The sequence below is a fragment of the Myxine glutinosa genome, chromosome 11 (genome assembly GCF_964187855.1).
Source record: "Myxine glutinosa chromosome 11, kmMyxGlut1.1, whole genome shotgun sequence".
NCBI classification, from domain to species: domain Eukaryota; kingdom Metazoa; phylum Chordata; class Myxini; order Myxiniformes; family Myxinidae; genus Myxine; species Myxine glutinosa.
Genome location: NC_136271.1, coordinates 89,549,880 through 89,571,783, shown reverse-complemented (window position 1 = coordinate 89,571,783; position 21,904 = coordinate 89,549,880). Strand labels below are relative to the sequence as shown.

At 44.7% G+C, this 21,904-nt stretch overlaps 1 protein-coding gene across 1 annotated transcript in view; it reads right to left on the bottom strand.

Annotated features, from left to right (window-relative positions):
* Positions 1–21,904, bottom strand: part of LOC137436175 (contactin-1) — a 202,195-nt gene that overhangs the window by 85,227 nt on the left and 95,064 nt on the right. The window contains exons 7-8 of the mRNA XM_078786860.1: positions 18,555–18,770; positions 6,018–6,123 (exon numbers count right to left, since the gene is read on the bottom strand). Of these exons, the coding sequence (XP_078642986.1) occupies positions 6,018–6,123; positions 18,555–18,770 (322 nt within the window). The remainder of the gene's footprint in view (positions 1–6,017; positions 6,124–18,554; positions 18,771–21,904) is intronic.

Genomic DNA, 21,904 nt, shown 5'->3' with positions numbered 1-21,904 from the left:
GCCACCAGAGCACAGAGATAACTGAAACCTGCATGAACGTCATTGAGAGATTTGTTATTCTGTTGTATGATCGCACAAGTACTGCTACTGACATTAACATTGTACGAAAGAAACTGTTTGCAAAGAAGGGCAGACCTGTGGAATCAATTCCACCGACACATGATGCCCTTGTGCAGCACGTAAAGCGGGCAGTATACCAAGGCGCACTATGCTGGGGACGAGCATTGCATGCTAAGCCTGATCTACCAAGCCCCACTGAATGGGGTTGGCAAAAAACGTCTGCTGGCCAGTTCAAACCAATATGGACAACACTTCCAGAGGCTGCAAAGATCTGCAATGAACTTGTTAAGTGTGGGTGCAAAAAAGGATGTACTGGTCGTTGCCGGTGTAAGAAAGCTGCACTTCCCTGTACTTCTCTCTGCGCATGTGATGGAGAATGCAGCAAAGACTAGAAAACCACAAGATGGCACAGTTACAGTCTGCGATGTCATAGACACTTTTAATCACTGAAGAATGCCAACCTGTTAAGAGTATTTATATGCATTCCCAGTATGCATGATACTATGCAAAATTAATATTTTCATATGACTGCTTAATATTTTATGTTACCATTGGATTCCTAGACCCTAAAAATGTAGGTGTAGGCACTGCAACCATTTAGATAGCTGTTCTAATTATGGAGATATTCATCAAAACAGGTCTGTTATGGCGGCCATCTTGGATTTCAAGATGGCTGCCATATACTATTGAATATTTTATGTTGCCATTGGATTCCTAGACCCTAAAAATGTAGGTATAGGCACTTCAACCATTTTGATATCTGTTCTAATTATGGAGATATTCATCAAAACAGGTCTTGTATGACGGCCATCCTGAATTTCAAGATGGCCGCCATATGGGGTGAAATTAGAGATGCCCCCTGGACTAAAAATCTTTATTTTGGGGTATTCTAGCCATGTGCCAAGTTTCATGCTTTTAAGGGAAAAGGCACAATTCATCAGTTAAGCAGCCCCACTAATGTGAAAATGATTGGTCAGCTTTAAAACTTTGAAATGATCAATGCAAAATGTATAGGTTTATTTTATGTACTTTGAGGTGTATATGTCGTCATCATTCATCACAAAGTCGATGAAACACCATGCATATGCACATTGGGTAGTTTATTTATTTATATATTTATTTTTAAAGGTCATAGTGGAGGTGTACACATCTTACACACCTTACACATATGGACAAACAGACGAATACATGAAACACAACACAGGACTGTTAGATGGCACAAGCACGAGAAGCACTGAGCTTTGGGAAAGTGCTGTCAGTTTCCGGGGCACTTTGGCTTCCAGCAACGCCACAAGAATGACGCGGCCTTGGGGAAGAAGACGACAGCCTCTCCGCGGCCTTCCCTACAAGTAACAAGAATTGCGAAACTAATGTCGCCACACAATCATCGAGCTGGCAGGCCAAGGTACAAGCCAAGGTCAAGACCAAGACTAAGGCATAGAACGTCATTTTCAGGATGGGCGGCCATTCCGCCCGTCGAAAACCAAGGCCTGTCAGTGCTCCAACTCAATGTCGAGGGCCTCACCACCACCAAGCTCGAAGTCATACGACACCTCGCCGACTTCAACAAGGCAGCAGTCGTTCTCCTACAAGAGACACTGTGCAGCTGACGACAACCTCAAGCTGCCTGGGTTCCTTCTCGCTGGGTCCATCCACAGTAAACAGCACGGAATGGCAACCTTCGTCAGGACTGAACTAAGCTGGACAGCCATTAGCCAATCTCCACCAGGCTCCAACATCGAGTGGCTGGTTACCAAAATCCAGGAAACATCGGTCGTCAATGTATATAAGCCTCCTCCATCAGCGCTGATGGTGTCATCACTCCCGTCCGTAACTGCACCCGCCATCTATGCAGGTGACTTCAACTGTCAACACACAGACTGGGGTTACAACTACACAACACCAGACGGAATGATGCTGAGCGACTGGGCCTCCAACACCGATGCACTGCTGCTGTTCGACCCAAAAGAGCCTCCAAGCTTCTTCTCTGCGCGCTGGAACACCTACACCAATCCGGACCTGGCCTTCGCCGTGTGCCGCACCAACGACCTGAAGCCTGAGAGACGCGTCATTGACAGCTTCCCCCGCTCACACCACTGACCGTCCATCATCAAAGTGCCATCACTGGTGCAGCCGGTAGCAGGCAGACCTGTCAAGAGATGGAACTTCCGGAAGGCTAACTGGCAGTCGTTTGCTGCAGAGATGGAAAGAAGAACAGCCGGTCTCCTGAACCAAGAAGCTGCTGATGTGGACGCCGCATACGCAGCCTATTGTAAGGTTCTCCTAGGTGCAGCAAAGAAAAACATCCCGTGTGGCTTTAACAAGAGCTACATCCCGGGTTGGGACGAGGAGTGCAGCCATCTCCTGCGTGACCATCAGCAGGCTAGCTCCAGGGAAGAAGTGGACGCGACTGCAACAGCACTACTCCAGAAGCTGGACGCCACCCGTAGGACCAGATGGACTGAAATAGTTGAGTCGATCGATTTTACCCACTCTAGTCGCAAGGCGTGGCAGACCATCAACCGGCTGACAGGCAAAAATACAATGCCATTCAGGTGCCCGGTGACAGCAGACGCCATTGCGTCACAGCTCCTGAAAAACAGTCGCTTCCCGGATGCAGACAAAAACTTTGCCCGCCTGACGTTGCGTGAGGTGTCTTCTCTCTCCAGGGAGGCCAGCGCCGATGCCAATCTCTCTGGAGACTTCACAGCAGCCAAACTCAGTGCGGCCATGAGCAAACTCAAGCCGGGTAAGTCACCAGGCCGTGACAACATCCATCCGGAGTTCGTCATCCACCAGAGCACAACAACATCTGGTTGGCTGTGTTCGTTCTTCTCGTCGTGCCTCCGGAGGTCCAAGCTCCCGAAGACATGGCGCCATGCTTCCGTCATAGCCCTGCTGAAGCCGAACAAACCTGCGGAAGATCCCAAGTCCTACAGACTGATATCGTTGCTCTGCGTCCCATTTAAGATTCTGGAGAGGATGATCCACAGCCGCATCGACCCAGTGGTGGACCCACAGCTCCGCGGGAACAAGCCGGTTTCTGTCGTGGCAGGTCAACTGTGGACCAGGTAACATTACTCACACAATATATCGAAGACAACTTTCAGGACAATGAGAAAGCTGGCGTAGTGTTCCTGGACCTGACAGCTGCATACGACACCGTTTGGCACCGTGGACTCCACCTGAAGTTGCTGAGGACAATCCCGGACAGGCATATGGTGAACTTCATCATGGAGATGCTGTCAAACCGCAGCTTCGTCCTACAGACCAGCGACGGCCAGCGCAGCAGGCTCAGAAGACTGAGGAATGGTGTCCCGCAGGGTTCTGTTCTCTCGCCGATGCTGTTTAACATCTACACCTACGACCCGCCGGATACAACATCCAGAAAGTACGGTTACGCGAACGACCTGGCCATCATGCTGCGACGACCAACATGGAAGGCGATGGAAAACGGTATCAACCAAGACATGGGCACCTTGGTAGCCTACCTCTGGAGGTGGCGTTTGCAGCTCAGTATTGGTAAGACAGTGTCAGCGGCATACCATCTTAACAACAGAGAAGCAAAAAGGGAACTGGACGTGTTCGTTGACAACAAACGCCTGGAGTTCCAGCAAGCCCCAAAGGACCTCGGTGTATGCCTAGATCGGATACTGTCCTTCAAGCAACACCTAGAAGAAGTTAAGGCCAAGGTGACATCAAGGGTCTCGCTTAACCGACGTCTTGCTGGTACGACCTGGGGAGCCTCCACCAAGACCCTACGAATATCCACGCAAGCACTGGTCTTCTCTGCAGCCGAATACTGCACCCCAGCCTGGAGCAGAAGCCCACACGTGAGAAAGGTTGATGTTGCCATTAACAACGCCCTCCGCATTGTAGCTGGTTGCTTGAAGCCCACCCCGGCATTCCACCTGCCAGTCCTAGCGGGAATCGCCCCGGCCGGCCTCCGGCGGGAGGCTGCTACCCTCGCCCTGGCAAGGAATGCCCAGAAACATGATTGGCGCATCCTGCACAACACCACAACGATAGTGGCGCCTCCAAGCAGACTCAAGTCCCGCCATCCCTACAACAAGGCGGCACAAGAGATGCTCAGTTCTATCCCTGAGGACCTGTCTAGAAGAGCATGGCTGGCGGCATCTTGGAAGCAGGTGTGGGAAACGGCCGGGCCCACCCGCATCCACCGCTACATCTGGGACTCAGGAGGTGGCGTCGTAGGAGAAGATCTACCATGCCTGCAATGGACATTGCTGAACCGTCTACGTACGGGGGTCGGCCGTTTCAAATCATTGCTGAAGATGTGGGGCCTGGCAGACAGCGCCGCGTGCGAGTGCGGCGAGCCTGAGCAGACTGCCGAACACATAATTACCACCTGCCCCCTATACAGGCCACCTTCAGAAGCCAGCCTCTTCGACGTAGGACCAGAGACGAGGGCATGGCTGCACGACACTGAGCTGGCCATCTGATGATACACGAAAGAAGAAGAAGACGCGGCCTTTCTCACCGCACTAAGCGGGGTATTTCCTAAGGAGGAATTTCCTCCTCCACATGGATGCCAACCTATGGGGATGGTCTCTGCTCTTATCCATTTAAATGTTGATCATCAAGCATGGAAGCAACGCATACCACTTTCTAAAGTCTTTGGTATGTAACTTGGCTGGGGTTTAAACCACCAACCTCCCAGAATCAGAGCCGACACTCTAACCATTACACCTCCGAGTCTGGTATAAATAGGGTGCAAATAGGATTGCATTGCAAGGTATATCCAGAAATGCTTTGTTGTCATAGGCTTTTCTTCACCTATTAGAAGCAAGCTTTGATAGGTTATCCAGGTATTATACATTGTAAGAAAGGTCTTGATTTGTCCTTTAGGTTGAGATCAGTTTAAACTCATTTTCATACACGTCTTGGCCACCATTATGGCCCGACACACTTTATGGGTTAAGAGGGGTTAGTGCAGAGCATTGGCTAAGGATGGCTTCATTCTTGTCATAAACATGAGCTACGTTATCACTAAGACAGAGGCTCAGGCCTGTCCAAGCCGAAAAGTGAATAAGCAATGAGAGACACGGTGGAGTTTGGAACATCCCACAAAATAAATACTTCTGTCTATCATGAAAGCATCCAATGTTTGCAGCTGCAGCAACCAGTATGCACAAAACCATGGCATGACAACATAGTTTTCAAGTCTTGGAGGTCCATGCCATAAGGGAAGAGGGCGAAATGGGGGCCGAAGCATGCACACACAGTGGAGTGGTTCTTAGCTACATAAGGCAAAAATAATAATATTTAATTATTTTACTCCTAACCTTTAATTGTTTTGGCATTGAGGTAAAACTTCTGCCTGTGAAATATTCTTTGAATACATCAAGTTTTAGGGGTTGCACAGTGACTCATGGCGGCCAGCAACTCAATGTTTGTGCCCGATAAGCGTCTGCAATCGGGAAACCTCTTGCGATGTTCTGTCACAAGTTTCAGAATCATTGGAATCTCCTGCGATGAAGCTAACTCCGAGGGCCTTTCACTCACTCACCGCAGGCAGGTTGGTGGTCTTTCTGTCTTCTACCGACTCCTCTCCGGCCTTGCTCCCCCAGCTCTCTCTGTGCTCTGCCCCCCAAATAGTCCAAATGGCTTAAAATTTAACCAGAAGGGTTTTTTCATACATACCAACATTTTTAAGTGTTAAGAGCATGACTTGTCCAACTTCAATTTTTTAAGAACCATCCTAATGCACAGCGGTGTGGGGTGGGAGAGGGCGGGAGGGAGTGGACATGTAGGGTTTACAGCGGAGTGTTTGCATTTGTAGCAAACGAGGTTCCATTTCCAAATTGGGGACATAAACATGTTAATCACAGATTTTGAAAGTGCCAGGATAAGCAGAGCTGTATGAAGGTATCAATATGTGCATTATTATTGGTTATGGGTAAACAAAGTCACAAAATAGACAAAACCAGACTCACTTTCCTAGCGCAAAGCACTCCAACCGTAGAGTCTGATCCTGGAGAACCTCAGTTTTCACGGGCAGGGTAACACGCATGATTGGTATATATTCAGCCATCTCTCTTTCTGCAAGAATGTCATTGCAACGCATGTCACACACAAAATGCTACCAGGTTTTCCAGTGAGGACTCAAATGTATGGCATAATTGAATTCCGCCATCAATATATTGATCATACATGGAACCAGGAAATATGAGGGAGGAAAATATGAAGTGTTGGAAAAATCAGTGGTGAGTTGGGAGGGTAATGGCGGATAATTGGAGGTGGAGGGTAGGGAGGTCGGGTTAAAAACACTCCAATATTTAAAAACTAATTTCTAAAGAAATCCCCCTCATCATCCCACATTTATATCACAAAGGACCATTTATATGATAAAGCAATTGCTTGGCACATAAATAAAGCATTAAAATATTTGAAATTTTTTAGATGTTCATACGTTGGGGAAGTGAACAAAATTAGATTGGATGATTCAAATAATTTACAATGACTCTCTAATGCGTCAGGAAGGGCATCCGGCCATAAAAACATTGCCTCAAAAAGGGAACCATGACGATTACAACTACATATGGGCAGGGTACAGCCCGAAGTGGAGATCGGTTTCTGAGGTTTGGGACATGGAATGTAGGGACAATGACAGGGAGATCAGGAGAAGTGGTGGAAGTATTGGTCAGAAGAAGAGTAGACATATGTTGTGTGCAAGAGACGAGATGGAAGGGAAGTGGTGTGAGAATGGTGAAGGGTAGACAGGGACAGAAATACAAGTTTGTGTGGCAAGGGTGCCTGGAGGGCGTGAATGGTGTTGGTGTCCTGTTTTCTGAGGAGTTTGTAGACAGTGTGGTGACTGTGACTAGAGTGAGTGATAGGTTGATGATGGTGAAAATGATGATTGGAAAGCTCTTGGTGAACGTCATCTCAGGATATGCTCCGCAGGTTGGTCGAAGCGATGAAGAAAAGGACAAGTTCTGGGATGCGATAGAGAAGCTGATGGAAAACGTGAAAGATGCAGAAGTTGTTGTGGTAGGAGGAGACCTAAATGGACATGTGGGAAGGAGTATGGACGATTTTGACGGAGTTCATGGGGGTTACGGATATGGTGTGAGAAATGGAGAAGGTGAAAGGATTTTGGAGTTTGCTGATGGAGCTGATTTGTTGATTTGTAATACTCAGTTCCAGAAAGAGGATAATAAGCTTGCTACATACACGTCAGGTGGGTCGACGACAACCGTTGACTACCTGATGGTGCGTAGGTGAGATAGGGGGCACCTCCGGGACACAAAGGTGATCCCGGGGGAGGAGGCTGTTTCACAGCACCATTTGGTTGTCTGCAACGTAAGGGTGAAAGGTGCGAGGAGAGCTCAGCGGGTAAAGTACCAACCGAGAATGAAGGTGTGGAGGTTGAAAGAAGTGACAGTAAGGGAGGCATTAAAAGAGAGGCTGAGTAGGGTCGAGGATGATGTGGTTGAGCTTGAAAGTGGTTGGATGTCAATGAAAGCTAGTCTGTTGGGAGCCGTTGGTGAGGTATGTGGATGGACAAAAGGACCACCGAGGCACTCGGAAACATGGTGGTGGGATGATGAAGTTGGAAAGAGGTTTGACGTGAAGAGGAAGAAGTTCAAGGAGTGGCAGAAGGCGAAGGGTACGGGAGCAGAAACAGCAGAGCATGAAAGTTATAAGGCAGCCAGGAAGGCTGCAAAGAAAGAGGTAGCAAAGGCGCAGGAGGCATGTAGGAAAATGTTCGGAGAACGCTTGGATTCGGAAGAGGGTCAGAGAGCGGTATTCAGGATTGCAAAGCAGATAGCGAAATAGAGGTGTGATGTGATGGGGGTGAGTTGCTTGAAGGATGAAGTGGGACAAATCGTTGTCGACCCAGATGGAATTAAAGGAAGATGGAAAAGATATATGGAAATGCTGTTGAATACAGAGAATGAATGGGATGACAACATAGAGAGTAATAGTAAGGGAAACATATGAAAATCTGTTAACTAAATTGTTACCCAAAAACTTCTTCACCAATATGTTTGTAAAGGTGTGTAATAACATGTGTTAAAATGTTGAAGGTCAAGTCCCGTGGGAAACCCAGAAAAAAAGCTGTTGAATTCGGGTACCGAAAAATGATTTTCGAGAATTTTTATTTTTTTAAATCGGCCCTTAAGTAACTTATGAGGGGTCAAATAAGGGTTTTTCATGATTCTGAGTTGATTGTTAACATTTATATTTCACCACAGACACTCCTTTGTGGAAAAATAATTTCTAAATATATCTCATTTTCTACTTTGCAGGACATGGAGTCTAGCAATATGGATGAAGACGTTACTCCACCTGTGCTCAATTGCTTCATCTGTGCACGCTCGGATACACCAGCTGAAAGGCTCATACAGGCAACTCCAAAGGGATACTCAACTTTATTGAAACAAGCAGAAACTGTCGAAAATGTTACTGTTGTGGAACGTATGAAGGAGGCTCAAAAGGAAGGAAAACTGAGGTACCACCAGAAGTGTAAAAATGATCTGTACAACAACTTTGTTGCAACCACCAAGAAGTCAGCTCAAGCATCAAAGGCAGAGAAAGAGTCATCAAAGTTGAAGAGAAGACGCACTACTTGTGAGTTCAGTTCATCAACTGGCTGCAGTTCTAGAAGATCACAGTCAGTTGACCTCCTGTATAAGGATGTATGCATTCTTTGCAACCAACCAGCCCAGCTCTACAAAAATAATCCAGCACAAGCTAGAAAGAAATACAGAGTGCCAGATAATTTGACTGCAGATACACTGAAGGCAAGCTTGCTGAAGACAGCACGGAGTCGCGGGGATGACTGGGGCACTGAAGTCACTGGACGCCTGGAAGGGATCAACGACTTGGTAGCAGAAGAAACACTGTACCATTTGCGATGCAAACTTATGTTTGCGAGAGGTGACAGTTTGTCCAAGACTGACGAGGAAGGAAAAAGGAAGAGAGGACAGAGGAGTATTGATGAGGAGCGAGAGGCAGTTTTTATTGAATTCTGCGAATGGTTAGACTCAGAATTAGAGCATGGGGTAATGAACATGGACCAAGTCCATGAAAAGCTGCAGGAGTTTGATCAGTCACCAGAGAAGAGCCTTTCTTATTCAAAGCATTGGCTAAAGATAAAACTTCTAGAGAAATACGAAGACACCTTGTATTTCACAACACAGGAAAGAAGGGCAGATGTACTCTGTCTCAAAGATGGCACCGACAATATTCTGCGAGGGCATCATGCTAATCTTGACCATGGAGATGAGAAGACTCAGATCATAAAGACGGCACTCAAGTTCATATCCAATGATATTGCCTTGATTGATTTAGGTCCAAAGTCATACCCCACCACACACAGTATGACTGACATCGATAGTCAGCTGACACTTGTTCCTGCAAGCCTTCAGATGTTCTTGAGACCGATTGTCAAGGCAGACGAAAGAGTTGCCGTTTGGGGGCAGAATTTTATTAAGGCCTGTCGACCTCGGTCTGGAGTATTGCCACACCAAATGGGGCTTGCCATACAACTTGATCATAGATTTGGGTCAAAATGGATGCTCAACAAGTTCCACCGGCTGGGATACACCGAGTCTTACACGGAGACACAAAACTACAAATACTGCTTCCTTAATAGTAGGAGTGGAGATGATGTTCCAGATACTTCTGGCACTCTTGACACCATTGTGGAGGAAACCGATGAACAGATCAATGATGAGGTTGCGGTTGATGCTGCGCTTGAGGATCAATCAGTGATGACAGCCAAAGTGCCAGCCAGTGAAAGTGAATTGTCAAGTAATGATCAGGTGTTCTTTATGGAGGTTGGGGAAACAAACAATGCAGTCACTCAGTTTGTTGGAGACAATATAGATTTAAACATTGTCTCTATTCACGGAAACACTCCCTTTCACTCAATGGGTTGGATCGAAGTCACCTCTCCGGCACCACCTTTGCCAGATCCACAGACAACAGCAGCTTTCCCCCGGGTGAAGTTGAAGGCACTCGACAAAGCTAAGATCCTGAGAGGAACTGAAGTAAAGATTATTCCATTTATGAACAGGAAACAGATAGGAACGAACGCGATCATGTTTCTCCCCCTCGCTGAGCTTTCCTCCTCCCTGGCTCATGATCAGCCACTCCTCACTCCAGGTGACACACTCTGGGCAGCGGGGTGGGTGATCAAACCAGAGACTCTACCTCCAACAGAGGATGCAGCTGCACAACATTCACTCCGTGCCTACCTGCAGACCCGGGACTGGATCCTTCTACAGAGCATGTCTCTGAACCCCAGTGACTATGGATGGACAATAGGTGTGCATGGGTATGAGCCAGTTCCAACACTGGACCCCACGGCTCCTGAGGAGCTATTGCAGTTCACGAGCTGTAATTGTCATGGAGATTGCAGCAACCGGCGATGCAGCTGCAAGAAGAATGGGGTCACGTGCATCTCGGCCTGTGGAGTCTGTAATGGCATTACATGCAGAAACTGCAGTCATGATGTTGTTGAGTCTGAAGAAGACATAGACAATGACTGTTGAAACTTCTGACATTGTGAATGAGAAATAACTCTTGAGTATTATATATGTATGTGAAATAAAAGCTACTTTGTGTGTAAATGTAAAAGTGAAAATATAAATGTTAACAATCAACTCAGAATCATGAAAAACCCTTATTTGACCCCTCATAAGTTACTTAAGGGCCGATTTTAAAAAATAAAAATTCTCGAAAATAATTTTTCGATACCCGAATTCAACAGCTTTTTTTCTGGGTTTCCCACGGGAGTTGACCTTCAACATTTTAACACATGTTATTACACACCTTTACAAACATATTGGTGAAGAAATTTTTTGGTAACAATTTAGTTAACAGATTTGTGAAATATCTCATAAAATGCCCTTACTATAACCCAGTTTTAGGACCGGCAGAGAAGATAACTGAGAAGGAAGTTGAGGAAGCGATAAAAGCAATGAAGGGTAGAAAAGCGGGAGGGCCAACGGGAGTTGTGGGAGATATGTTGAAGGCAGCAGGAAGTTGGGGTGTGAAGAGAATGACAGAGATCTGTAATCTGGTGGTGAAAGAAGGCCGCATTCCAGTGGATTGGGAACTGAGTACCCTCGTCCCTCTATACAAGGGGAAAGGTGACCCTCTGGAGTGTGGCTCGTACCGAGCGATAAAGTTATTGGAGCATGGAATGAAGGTCTTGGAAAGGGTGTTGGAGAGGAGGATAAGGAAGAAAGTGAAGATTGACGAAATGCAGTTTGGATTCATGCCAGGAAGAGGAACGACAGACGCGCTTTTCATTGTGAGGCAGTTGCAGGAGAAGTACATGGAGAAGAGGAAGAAGTTGTTTCTTGGGTTTGTTGATCTGGAGAAAGCATTCGAAAGGGTACCACGCAATGTATTGACATGGGCATTGAGGAAGTTAGGAGTGGAGGAATGGTTGATCAGAGTAGTGATGGCAATGTACAAAAGACCGCGCACAGCTGTAAGGACGAAGGACGGGAACAGTGGTGAGTTTGAGGTGAAGGTGGGAGTGCATCAGGGGTCGGTACTAAGTCCACTACTATTTGTAGCTGTGATGGAGGTGCTGGCTCAGAACGTAAAGGAGGGTTTACCGTGGGAGTTGTTGTATGCAGATGATCTTGTGTTGATTGCGGAAAGTATGGATGGACTGAAGGAAAAGATGAACACGTGGAAGGAATGTTTGGAGACAAAAGGTCTGAAGGTGAATATCGGAAAGACGAAGGTGATGGCAAGTGGTAAAGCATGTGGTGAGGTGGAAAGAACTGGGAAGTGGCCCTGTGCTGTGTGTAGGAAGGGTGTCAGAGTGAACTCCATTCAATGTACAATGTGCGCTGAGTGGGTTCATCAAAAATGTAGTGGTCTGAGAGGGTCATTAACCAGTGTGGCAGCTACATTCAAGTGTAAGGTGTGCACAGAGGGAGCTGCAGATGGAGGAGATGTTGAGTTGGATCTTGGAGACGGCGTGAAGCTGGAAGGTGTGAAAACGTTTTGCTACCTCGGAGACATGCTGAATGGAGAAGGTGGATCAGACTCGGCAACGGTTGCTCGAGTGAGATGTGCATGGAAGAAGTTTCAGGAACTGAGTGGCGTGCTGGTGATGAGGGGAGTGTCGTTGAAGCTGAAGGGAAAGGTGTATGCTGCATGTGTGAGAAGTGTTATGATTTATGGGAGCGAGACATGGGTAATGAATGTAGAGCAGCAACGAAGGTTGGAAAGGGTGGAGATGCGAATGGTTCGACCGATGTGCGGAGTATCGTTGAGAGAGAGGAAGACAAATGATGAATTGCGAAAGATGATGGGAATAGAGCCTGTGATTGATGCTGTGAAGAGGAACAAGTTGAGATGGTTTGGTCATGTGTTGAGGAAGGATGAAAGTGACTGGTTGAGAAGAGTGATGGAAATGAATGTAGAAGGAAGCAGAGGACGGGGAAGACCGAGAAAGACTTGGCTAAAGATGGTGGAAGAAGAAATGCGGGCAAGGGGGTTAACAAGGGAGATGCAGAAAATAGGGCAAAATGGAGAAGATTGTCATGGGGACCGCAAGGGTAACCCCTGCTCTAGCAGGGAAAATAGCCTTTAAAATGCATGTTGTTGTTGTTGTTGACTCTCTAATGCATAGAACCTGCATTACTGGTGACATCTTTTTGTTACCATTTATGGTGCCTGCTCGGTCACCATAAAGTGCGTCCTGTCACTGTTTATGGTCTGATGAAGGGTTAATGTATTCATGTATAGGTCAGCCCTTTTACTCTGATAACAGGCGAATCGTCTCCTTGCCTCCCATGGCGGTTAGCATGTATACCTCGATCAATGTCCTGTTTATTCTTTCCATTGTTCTACCTGTCCACCGATGCAGATAGACACCAGCATTCACGAGCAAGACTAGTCAGTCCTTCATGCTATCATCAAATAGAAACCTAGGTGTAATATCGTTTACATTAGTTGAAGGATTAAAATTAACGGATAATTACTTATCTTTTTTTCTTTGTTATTTATTCAGCCCATTAGGACTAATTTTATATAAACACAAAATTTACTTTTTCTGAAAGTGATATTTACTTACTTTAACTAATTTTGCTATGGTGTTTCATCCAAAACTGTGCTCAATTGTGCCAATTATCAGCCAGGTACCGTACATTTAGAGGTATTCATGGTTTCCAATTTGTTTTTTTTAGGGAAGTTTGAAATTATTAGTTAACTGTTTATTCCTGCTCCGTGAAACACCTTGAAACCCACGCCTGGAGAAAATTGCTTTTTTGGAATGTCGGCCGCATTTTCCATCCAATCATGTAACTTTGTTAAAACTAGGGCATTGCCCGTACTATATCTATATCTAAAATTATATCCCCCCCCTCTATTTACATGAAATGGTTTGGTCCAAAGCGAACGGCTTGCGAGTACGGTGACAATCCCCCCCCTCTATTTACATGCAATGGTTTGGTCCAAAGCGAACGGCTTCCGGAGTTTGGTAAAGAAATCGCCATCGCGTGCACAAACGCGCAGGAAAGCGAATGAATCGCAAATTCGGTTTTATTAGTTTTAAAACATAGTTTAACGCCAACATAGTTTGCAAACGTGAAATAAATGAATACGCTCTCAAATGTGCCATCCGAGGCAGAGTGTGTCCTCCACGTTCGGCACACGCGATCGTTCGCTGCTCTCTGATTGGTTGAATCGTTTTTTGGACATAGCTCGGTAAGTAATTGTCCGATTAATATGAAACCTTGAAAAGGCACATCCTCGGGTCCCCAGCAATATACCTGGCAAGTTAAAAGTATATCGGACCCGTGGTTGTCGAGAAACAGCGGTCACAGACAAACGTACAGACGTACAAACGTACAGACGTACAGAGATTACTGGAATTATAGATAGATAATATTTCCATATGATAGGCACTCCTATGTTCAAAGTTTTGTGTCAATCGCTTGAGTTGTGGAGAAAACGAATTTTAAACGAATATAGGTGAAAAATGAGTTTAGCAGTTTTTTGCGCAAGTGCAATTGGGTCAAATTCACAACCAGAGAGGAGTGAGATAATTATTTACTCTGTCTGCTTGTCTGGCAGTAAAACAAAATTGAAAATAATTCTTAACAGGAAACTTACTGTTTTAAGGACGTCATAAAGGACACCATCAACAAGCATGAAGAACGAATGCAACGTGTCAAATAAGGTGGTGTATAAGATGCTGCATCAATGGCGGTAAACTTCTGGAATATTTTTTCTCCAACCTTTAAAATCATTATTTTATTTCAATGTAATTATAGACTTGAACACTGTATAACACAAATAGCCTTTTGGCACTTTCAAAACCATTACATTTAACAGTACGGACTTGGACAAAATTTTGAGGCATTTTAAGTCATCACACCCATTTAAATTTGCCAATCTTAGACCCTGCCCATGTCTATGCTCCTCAAGACTGAGTGGGGTAAGTGTTCTATGAACTCCCTAGTTGGGAAAGCAGTGATACTCCCTAGTTGGGAAAGCAGTGATACTCCCTAGTTGGGAAAGCAATGATACTCCCTAGTTGGGAAAGCAGTGATACTCTCCGGTTGGGAAAACAGTGATACTCCCCAGTTGGGAAAGCAGTGATACTATCTGGTTGGGAAAGCAGTGATACTCTCTGGTTGGGAAAACAGTGATACTCCCCAGTTGGGAAAGCAGTGATACTCCCTAGTTGGGAAAGCAGTGATACTCTCCGGTTGGGAAAACAGTGATACTCCCCAGTTGGGAAAGCAGTGATACTATCTGGTTGGGAAAGCAGTGATACTCTCTGGTTGGGAAAACAGTGATACTCCCCAGTTGGGAAAGCAGTGATACTATCTGGTTGGGAAAGCAATGATACTCTCTGGTTGGGAAAACAGTGATACTCCCCAGTTGGGAAAGCAGTGATACTCCCTAGTTGGGAAAGCAGTGATACTCCCCAGTTGGGAAAGCAGTGATACTCTCTGGTTGGGAAAACAGTGATACTCCCCAGATGGGAAAGCAGTGATACTCTCTGGTTGGGAAAACAGTGATACTCCCCAGTTGGGAAAGCAGTGATACTCCCTAGTTGGGAAAGCAGTGATACTCCCTAGTTGGGAAAGCAGTGATACTCCCCAGTTGGGAAAGCAGTGATACTCTCTGGTTGGGAAAACAGTGATACTCCCCAGTTGGGAAAGCAGTGATACTATCTGGTTGGGAAAACAGTGATACTCCCCAGTTGGGAAAGCAGTGATACTCCCTAGTTAGGAAAGCAGTGATACTCTCTGGTTGGGAAAACTGTGATACTCCCCAGTTGGGAAAGCAGTGATACTCCCCAGTTGGGAAAGCAGTGAACTCCATAGTTGGGAAAACAGTGAAATCCCCAATTGGGAAAACAGTGGTACTCCCCAGTTGGGAAAACAGTGATACTCCCCAGTTGGGAAAACAGTGATACTCCCCAGTTGGGAAAGCAGTGATACTCTCTGGTTGGGAAAACAGTGATACTCCCCAGTTGGGAAAGCAGTGATACTCCCCAGTTGGGAAAGCAGTGATACTCCCCAGTTGGGAAAGCAGTGATACTCTCTGGTTGGGAAAACAGTGATACTCCCCAGTTGGGAAAGCAGTGATACTCTCTGGTTGGGAAAACAGTGATACTCCCCAGTTGGGAAAGCAGTGATACTCCCCAGTTGGGAAAGCAGTGATACTCTCGGGCTGGGAAAACAGTGATACTCCCCAGTTGGGAAAGCAGTGATACTCCCCAGTTGGGAAAGCAGTGATACTCCATAGTTGGGAAAGCAATGGTACTCCCTAGTTGGGAAAGCAGTGATACTCCCCAGTTGGGAAAACAGTGATACTCCATAGTTGGGAAAACAATGGTACTCCCTAGTTGGGAAAGCAGTGATACTCTCTGGTTGGGAAGCAGTGATACTCCATAGTTGGGAAAGCAATGGTACTCCCTAGTTGGGAAAGCAATGGTACTCCCTAGTTGGGAAAGCAATGATACTCCCTGGTTGGGAAAGCAATGATACTCTCTGGTTGGGAAAGCAATGATACTCTCTGGTTGGGAAAACAGTGATACTCCCCAGTTGGGAAAGCAGTGATACTCCATAGTTGGGAAAGCAGTGATACTCCATAGTTGGGAAAGCAATGGTACTCCCTAGTTGGGAAAGCAGTGATACTCCTTAGTTGGGAAAACAGTGATACTCCCCAGTTGGGAAAGCAGTGATACTCCCCAGTTGGGAAAGCAGTGATACTCCATAGTTGGGAAAGCAGTGATACTCCTTAGTTGGGAAAGCAGTGATACTCCATAATTGGGAAAGCAGTGATACTCCATAGTTGGGAAAGCAGTGATACTCCCCAGTTGGGAAAACAGTGATACTCCCCAGTTGGGAAAACAGTGATACTCCTTAGTTGGGAAAGCAGTGATACTCTCTGGTTGGGAAAACAGTGATACTCCCCAGTTGGGAAAGCAGTGATACTCCCCAGTTGGGAAAGCAGTGATACTCCCCAGTTGGGAAAGCAGTGATACTCCATAGTTGGGAAAGCAGTGATACTCCTTAGTTGGGAAAGCAGTGATACTCCATGATTGGGAAAGCAGTGATACTCCATAGTTGGGAAAGCAGTGATACTCCCCAGTTGGGAAAACAGTGATACTCCCCAGTTGGGAAAACAGTGATACTCCTTAGTTGGGAAAGCAGTGATACTCTCTGGTTGGGAAAACAGTGATACTCCCCAGTTGGGAAAGCAGTGATACTCCCCAGTTGGGAAAGCAGTGATACTCTCGGGCTGGGAAAACAGTGATACTCCCCAGTTGGGAAAGCAGTGCTACTCCATAGTTGGGAAAGCAATGGTACTCCCTAGTTGGGAAAGCAGTGATACTCCCCAGTTGGGAAAACAGTGATACTCCATAGTTGGGAAAGCAATGGTACTCCCTCGTTGGGAAAGCAGTGATACTCTCTGGTTGGGAAAGCAGTGATACTCCATAGTTGGGAAAGCAATGGTACTCCCTAGTTGGGAAAGCAATGGTACTCCCTAGTTGGGAAAGCAATGATACTCCCTGGTTGGGAAAGCAATGATACTCTCTGGTTGGAAAAACAGTGATACTCCATAATTGGGAAAGCAGTGATACTCCATAGTTGGGAAAGCAGTGATACTCCATAGTTGGGAAAGCAATGGTACTCCCTAGTTGGGAAAGCAGTGATACTCCATAGTTGGGAAAGCAGTGATACTCTCCAGTTGGGAAAGCAGTGATACTCCCCAGTTGGGAAAGCAGTGATACTCCATAGTTGGGAAAGCAGTGATACTCCCTAGCTGGGAGAGCAGTGATACTCCCTATTTGGGAAAGCAATGGTACTCCCTAGTTGGGAGAGCAGTGATACTCCCTAGTTGGGAAATGAATGATACTCCCTAGTTGGGAGAGCAGTGATACTCCCTAGTTGGGAAAGCAATGGTACTCCCTAGTTGGGAGAGCAGTGATACTCCCTAGTTGGGAAAGGAATGATACTCCCTAGTTGGGAGAGCAGTGATACTCCCTGGTTGGGAAAGGAATGATACTCCCTAGTTGGGAAAGCAATGGTACTCCCTAGATGGGAAAGCATTGATCATTACAGAAAAGAAGCATAATTTTCAACCAGAAGTCCTGGAAAGGTAATTTCCATTTTGAAAAGGAAATATAATTGTGAAGGAAAGCCGGGAAGGTGGTATCTCGCAAGACAGACACGAGTGTTTGTACATTATATGTTTGTTAGTTTTGAAAATGTGTTTATGCATTCTGTGTATAATACATAATCAATCCATGTAAGCAAGAGTGATGATCAATGATAATCAAATAACAAGTAAGTGTGCATATCTCGGGTCAGTTTGGCACGCACTGTCTATGTTCCATGTCAAGTTATTGACAAAGCAAGGAGGTTGGGAGGAGAAGAGGTTAGGGTGTGGAGGAGGGAGGGAAAGAAACTCTCCTTTCCCATTCGGCTCATTTTTGACATTGTGAATACTTATCAGGATTTGGAATCTTAAACTCAAATTCAAGACAAAGGAGAATTTGAAAAGAAAGCTGTTGATAGAAAAATGTTTCTTTTGTGACGGGAATAATGTTTATTTGCATTTTCTGTAGGTTTTATCTGTTCATATTTTTCCAAATGTGGCTTCGGGAAAGACCGTAATTAAGATGGCATGGATTATTTAATTTAATAGAGGAAGTTGGCAGGAGATGGGGATAGCTTGGGAAGGAGAAGGGGAGAGTAGGAATAAGGTAGTAATGTCACACAAAATGGAGAATTTACCATTTCAGTTATGTCAATTGAAAAGTCTGGATGGGAGATATAGGGCGTCACCCAATAATGGATTTGTGCTTGGATTGATAGAATGTTGATTTGAAGCTTGAGACCATTTAAATAAGTCAAAATCGATACGCAATAATGTTGAAAATAACGAACGTCTGAAAAGTTGATTAAAATAAGTATATTATTGAGTGAAACAACACCAAATTGATTTGGTTTGTTCGTATGCTGAGTTACCTTCAGGGACGATGGCAAGTGACGTGAAAGCGCTCTGTACATTGCTGCTCGTGCTGTTACGCCCGAGGACACTTCGCACTAGGCAGGCATAGCTTCCAGCGTCCGACGGCAACACTCGGGCAATATACAGGTCTCCTGTCTTTTGAGAGACAAAACGTCGCTCATCCGTCTTCACGACCGTTGGGAAGTCGTTAAACAGCCACTGATATTCAACATCTAGGGGTACACGCAAAGAGAATTGCCTGATTTTCAATGTATACCGTTTTCAGCCTGTAAATAGAGGGATCATTTGAAAGATTCCTCTCCCATTGTGGAGAAAGCTAAAGATTTCCAGGAGGGTTGACACAGAACACACACCTGTGAGTTACCTTCAGGGTTGATGGTTTAGTGGGCAGGCCTGAAGAATAAATTACTAATGTAGACAAAAAATGCCCCTTCCTAACTTATGACATCCAAGAGTAGTTGTTAATAGACTTTCTCAAGGCAGAAAGGTGGGAGAGGATCAAGGTCAATATGATCAATATGATAGAAGGACATGGAATGAGCACAAAAATTATAAATACAGTGATATTTCTCGAAGCAATATAAAAATATACAAAAGTATATGGAAGGAGCACACAAACAATGTCAGCAGCAATAACAACAACAACAACAACTACGTGTTATTTTAAAAATAATTATTTGCGTGTTTCACCTCATTTTATATCCACATTGAGACTCATAAATAGACATACAATATTTTTTTTGTGAAATACAACATGCTGTCTTTACATTCACATTGAGACTCATAAATAGACATACAATATTTTTTTTGTGAAATACAACATGCTGTCTTTACATCCACGTGGAGACTCATAAATAGACATACAATATTTTTTTGTGAAAGACAACATGCTGTCTTTACATCCACATTGAGACTCATAAATAGACATACAATATTTTTTTGTGAAATACAACATGCTGTCTTTACATCCACATTGAGACTCATAAATAGACATACAATATTTTTTTTGTGAAATACAACATGCTGTCTTGACATCCACATGGAGACTCATAAATAGACATACAATATTTTTTTGTGAAAGACAACATGCTGTCTTTACATCCACATTGAGACTCATAAATAGACATACAATATTTTTTTGTGAAATACAACATGCTGTCTTTACCTCCACATTGAGACTCATAAATAGAAATACAATATTTTTTTGTGAAATACAACATGCTGTCTTTACATCCACATTGAGACTCATAAATAGACATACAATATTTTTTTGTGAAATACAACATGCTGTCTTTACATCCACATTGAGACTCATAAATAGACATACAATATTTTTTGGTGAAATACAACATGCTGTCTTTACATTCACATTGAGACTCATAAATAGACATACAATATTTTTTTTGTGAAATACAACATGCTGTATTTATGCCTAAGTCACACATAGGCGGATATTTTGGCGACTACCGGCGACTGAGATTTTTCGGCGACCACTGGCGATTTCGGGCGGTCAAATATGGTCAGGCGGCAGTATGGCGACTGCAGGCGGCCACATTGCGACGACGCCCCGAGTGGGATGGCGACTGTTGAAGATCGACGACGACTGCATTGCGGATGCACGGCGGCAGCGTGGCGACAGTCTGGCGGCTAGATTACGACCGATGGCGGATCGCGGCGACTGCATTGGGGCCGGGTGGCGGTTTACTCCGACGTCCGCAAGACTGCAATAAGACCGCCGGCGATTGGAGACGATTCACACAACTTTTAAATCTTTATTTCTCTATTTTACATTTCACTTTATTCATTTCAATGATGTATGACATGAAGCATAAAGATGTTTGATGTACAATAAGAAAGTTAATAAAGATGTATCATTGTAATGTAATAATCAAACTTTTCTGCAGGGAGAGAGAATGGAAATAAAGTCCAACAAATTATTTCCACTGGTCCCAAGTCCCATAAATAAAGTTTCCAAAGGACCAAAGTCCCAAAAATAAAGTTCCCAAAAGTCCCAAGTCCAAACAATAAAGCCATATCCTTGTCGGCACCACAGGACCTCACTCCACGGAGACCCTCACACCATCCTGTCTTGCCATGGAATCGTGGTATGTCGTAATGCAGTCACCAGGCAGTCGTATCTCTGTCGCCAATGGCCTTAACTCGGCCGCCACTAGTCCTACTGCTGTCGTCGTCAGTCTCCCATAGCCGCAGGGGAGACGTGGCAGTTCTTCTGTAGTCGATATGCAGCCGCAACAGTGTCGGCCCGTAGTCAGGAAGATGCCGCAGGAAGGCCGTATGGCATTCGCATCTCTGCCGTGCTAGCTGGTGGGGCGATTGCGGAAGACTATGAGCGACTGGGTTGCGGCCGCTTTACGCTCTTATTACGGATACCGACGACAGCATGGTGGTTCCATCACGACAGCATGGCGGATTTTTTTCGAGTGCGACTGAGCGCGCCATTTTTAAACATTAAAAAAAATATTTGGCCCCTTTGCGGCTCTTGCCGACTGCAGCCGACCTGGGGAGGATAACCACGACTACAGAAGACCGTCCATTTCGGTTTCATTACGATTGTCGGCGGGTGGTGGCGATTTTTCCAGTCGCCAGTAGTCGCCGACAAATCCGCCTATGTGTGACTTAGGCATTACATCCACATTGAGACTCATAAATAGACATACAATATTTTTTTGTGAAATACAACATGCTGTGTTTACATCCACATTGAGACTCATAAATAGACATACAATATTTTTTTGTGAAATACAACATGCTGTCTTTACATCCACATTGAGACTCATAAATAGACATACAATATTTTTTTGTGAAATACAACATGCTGTGTTTACATCCACATTGAGACTCATAAATAGACATACAATATTTTTTTGTGAAATACAACATGCTGTCTTTACATCCACATTGAGACTCATAAATAGAAATACAATATTTTTTTGTGAAATACAACATGCTGTCTTTACATCCACATTGAGACTCATAAATAGACATACAATATTTTTTTTGTGAAATACAACATGCTGTCTTTACATCCACATTGAGACTCATAAATAGACATACAATATTTTTTTGTGAAAGACAACATGCTGTCTTTACCTCCACATTGAGACTCATAAATAGACATACAATATTTTTTTGTGAAATACACCATGCTGTCTTTACATCCACATTGAGACTCATAAATAGACATACAATATTTTTTTTGTGAAATACAACATGCTGTCTTTACATCCACATTGAGACTCATAAATAGACATACAATATTTTTTTTGTGAAATACAACATGCTGTCTTTACCTCCACATTGAGACTCATAAATAGACATACAATAT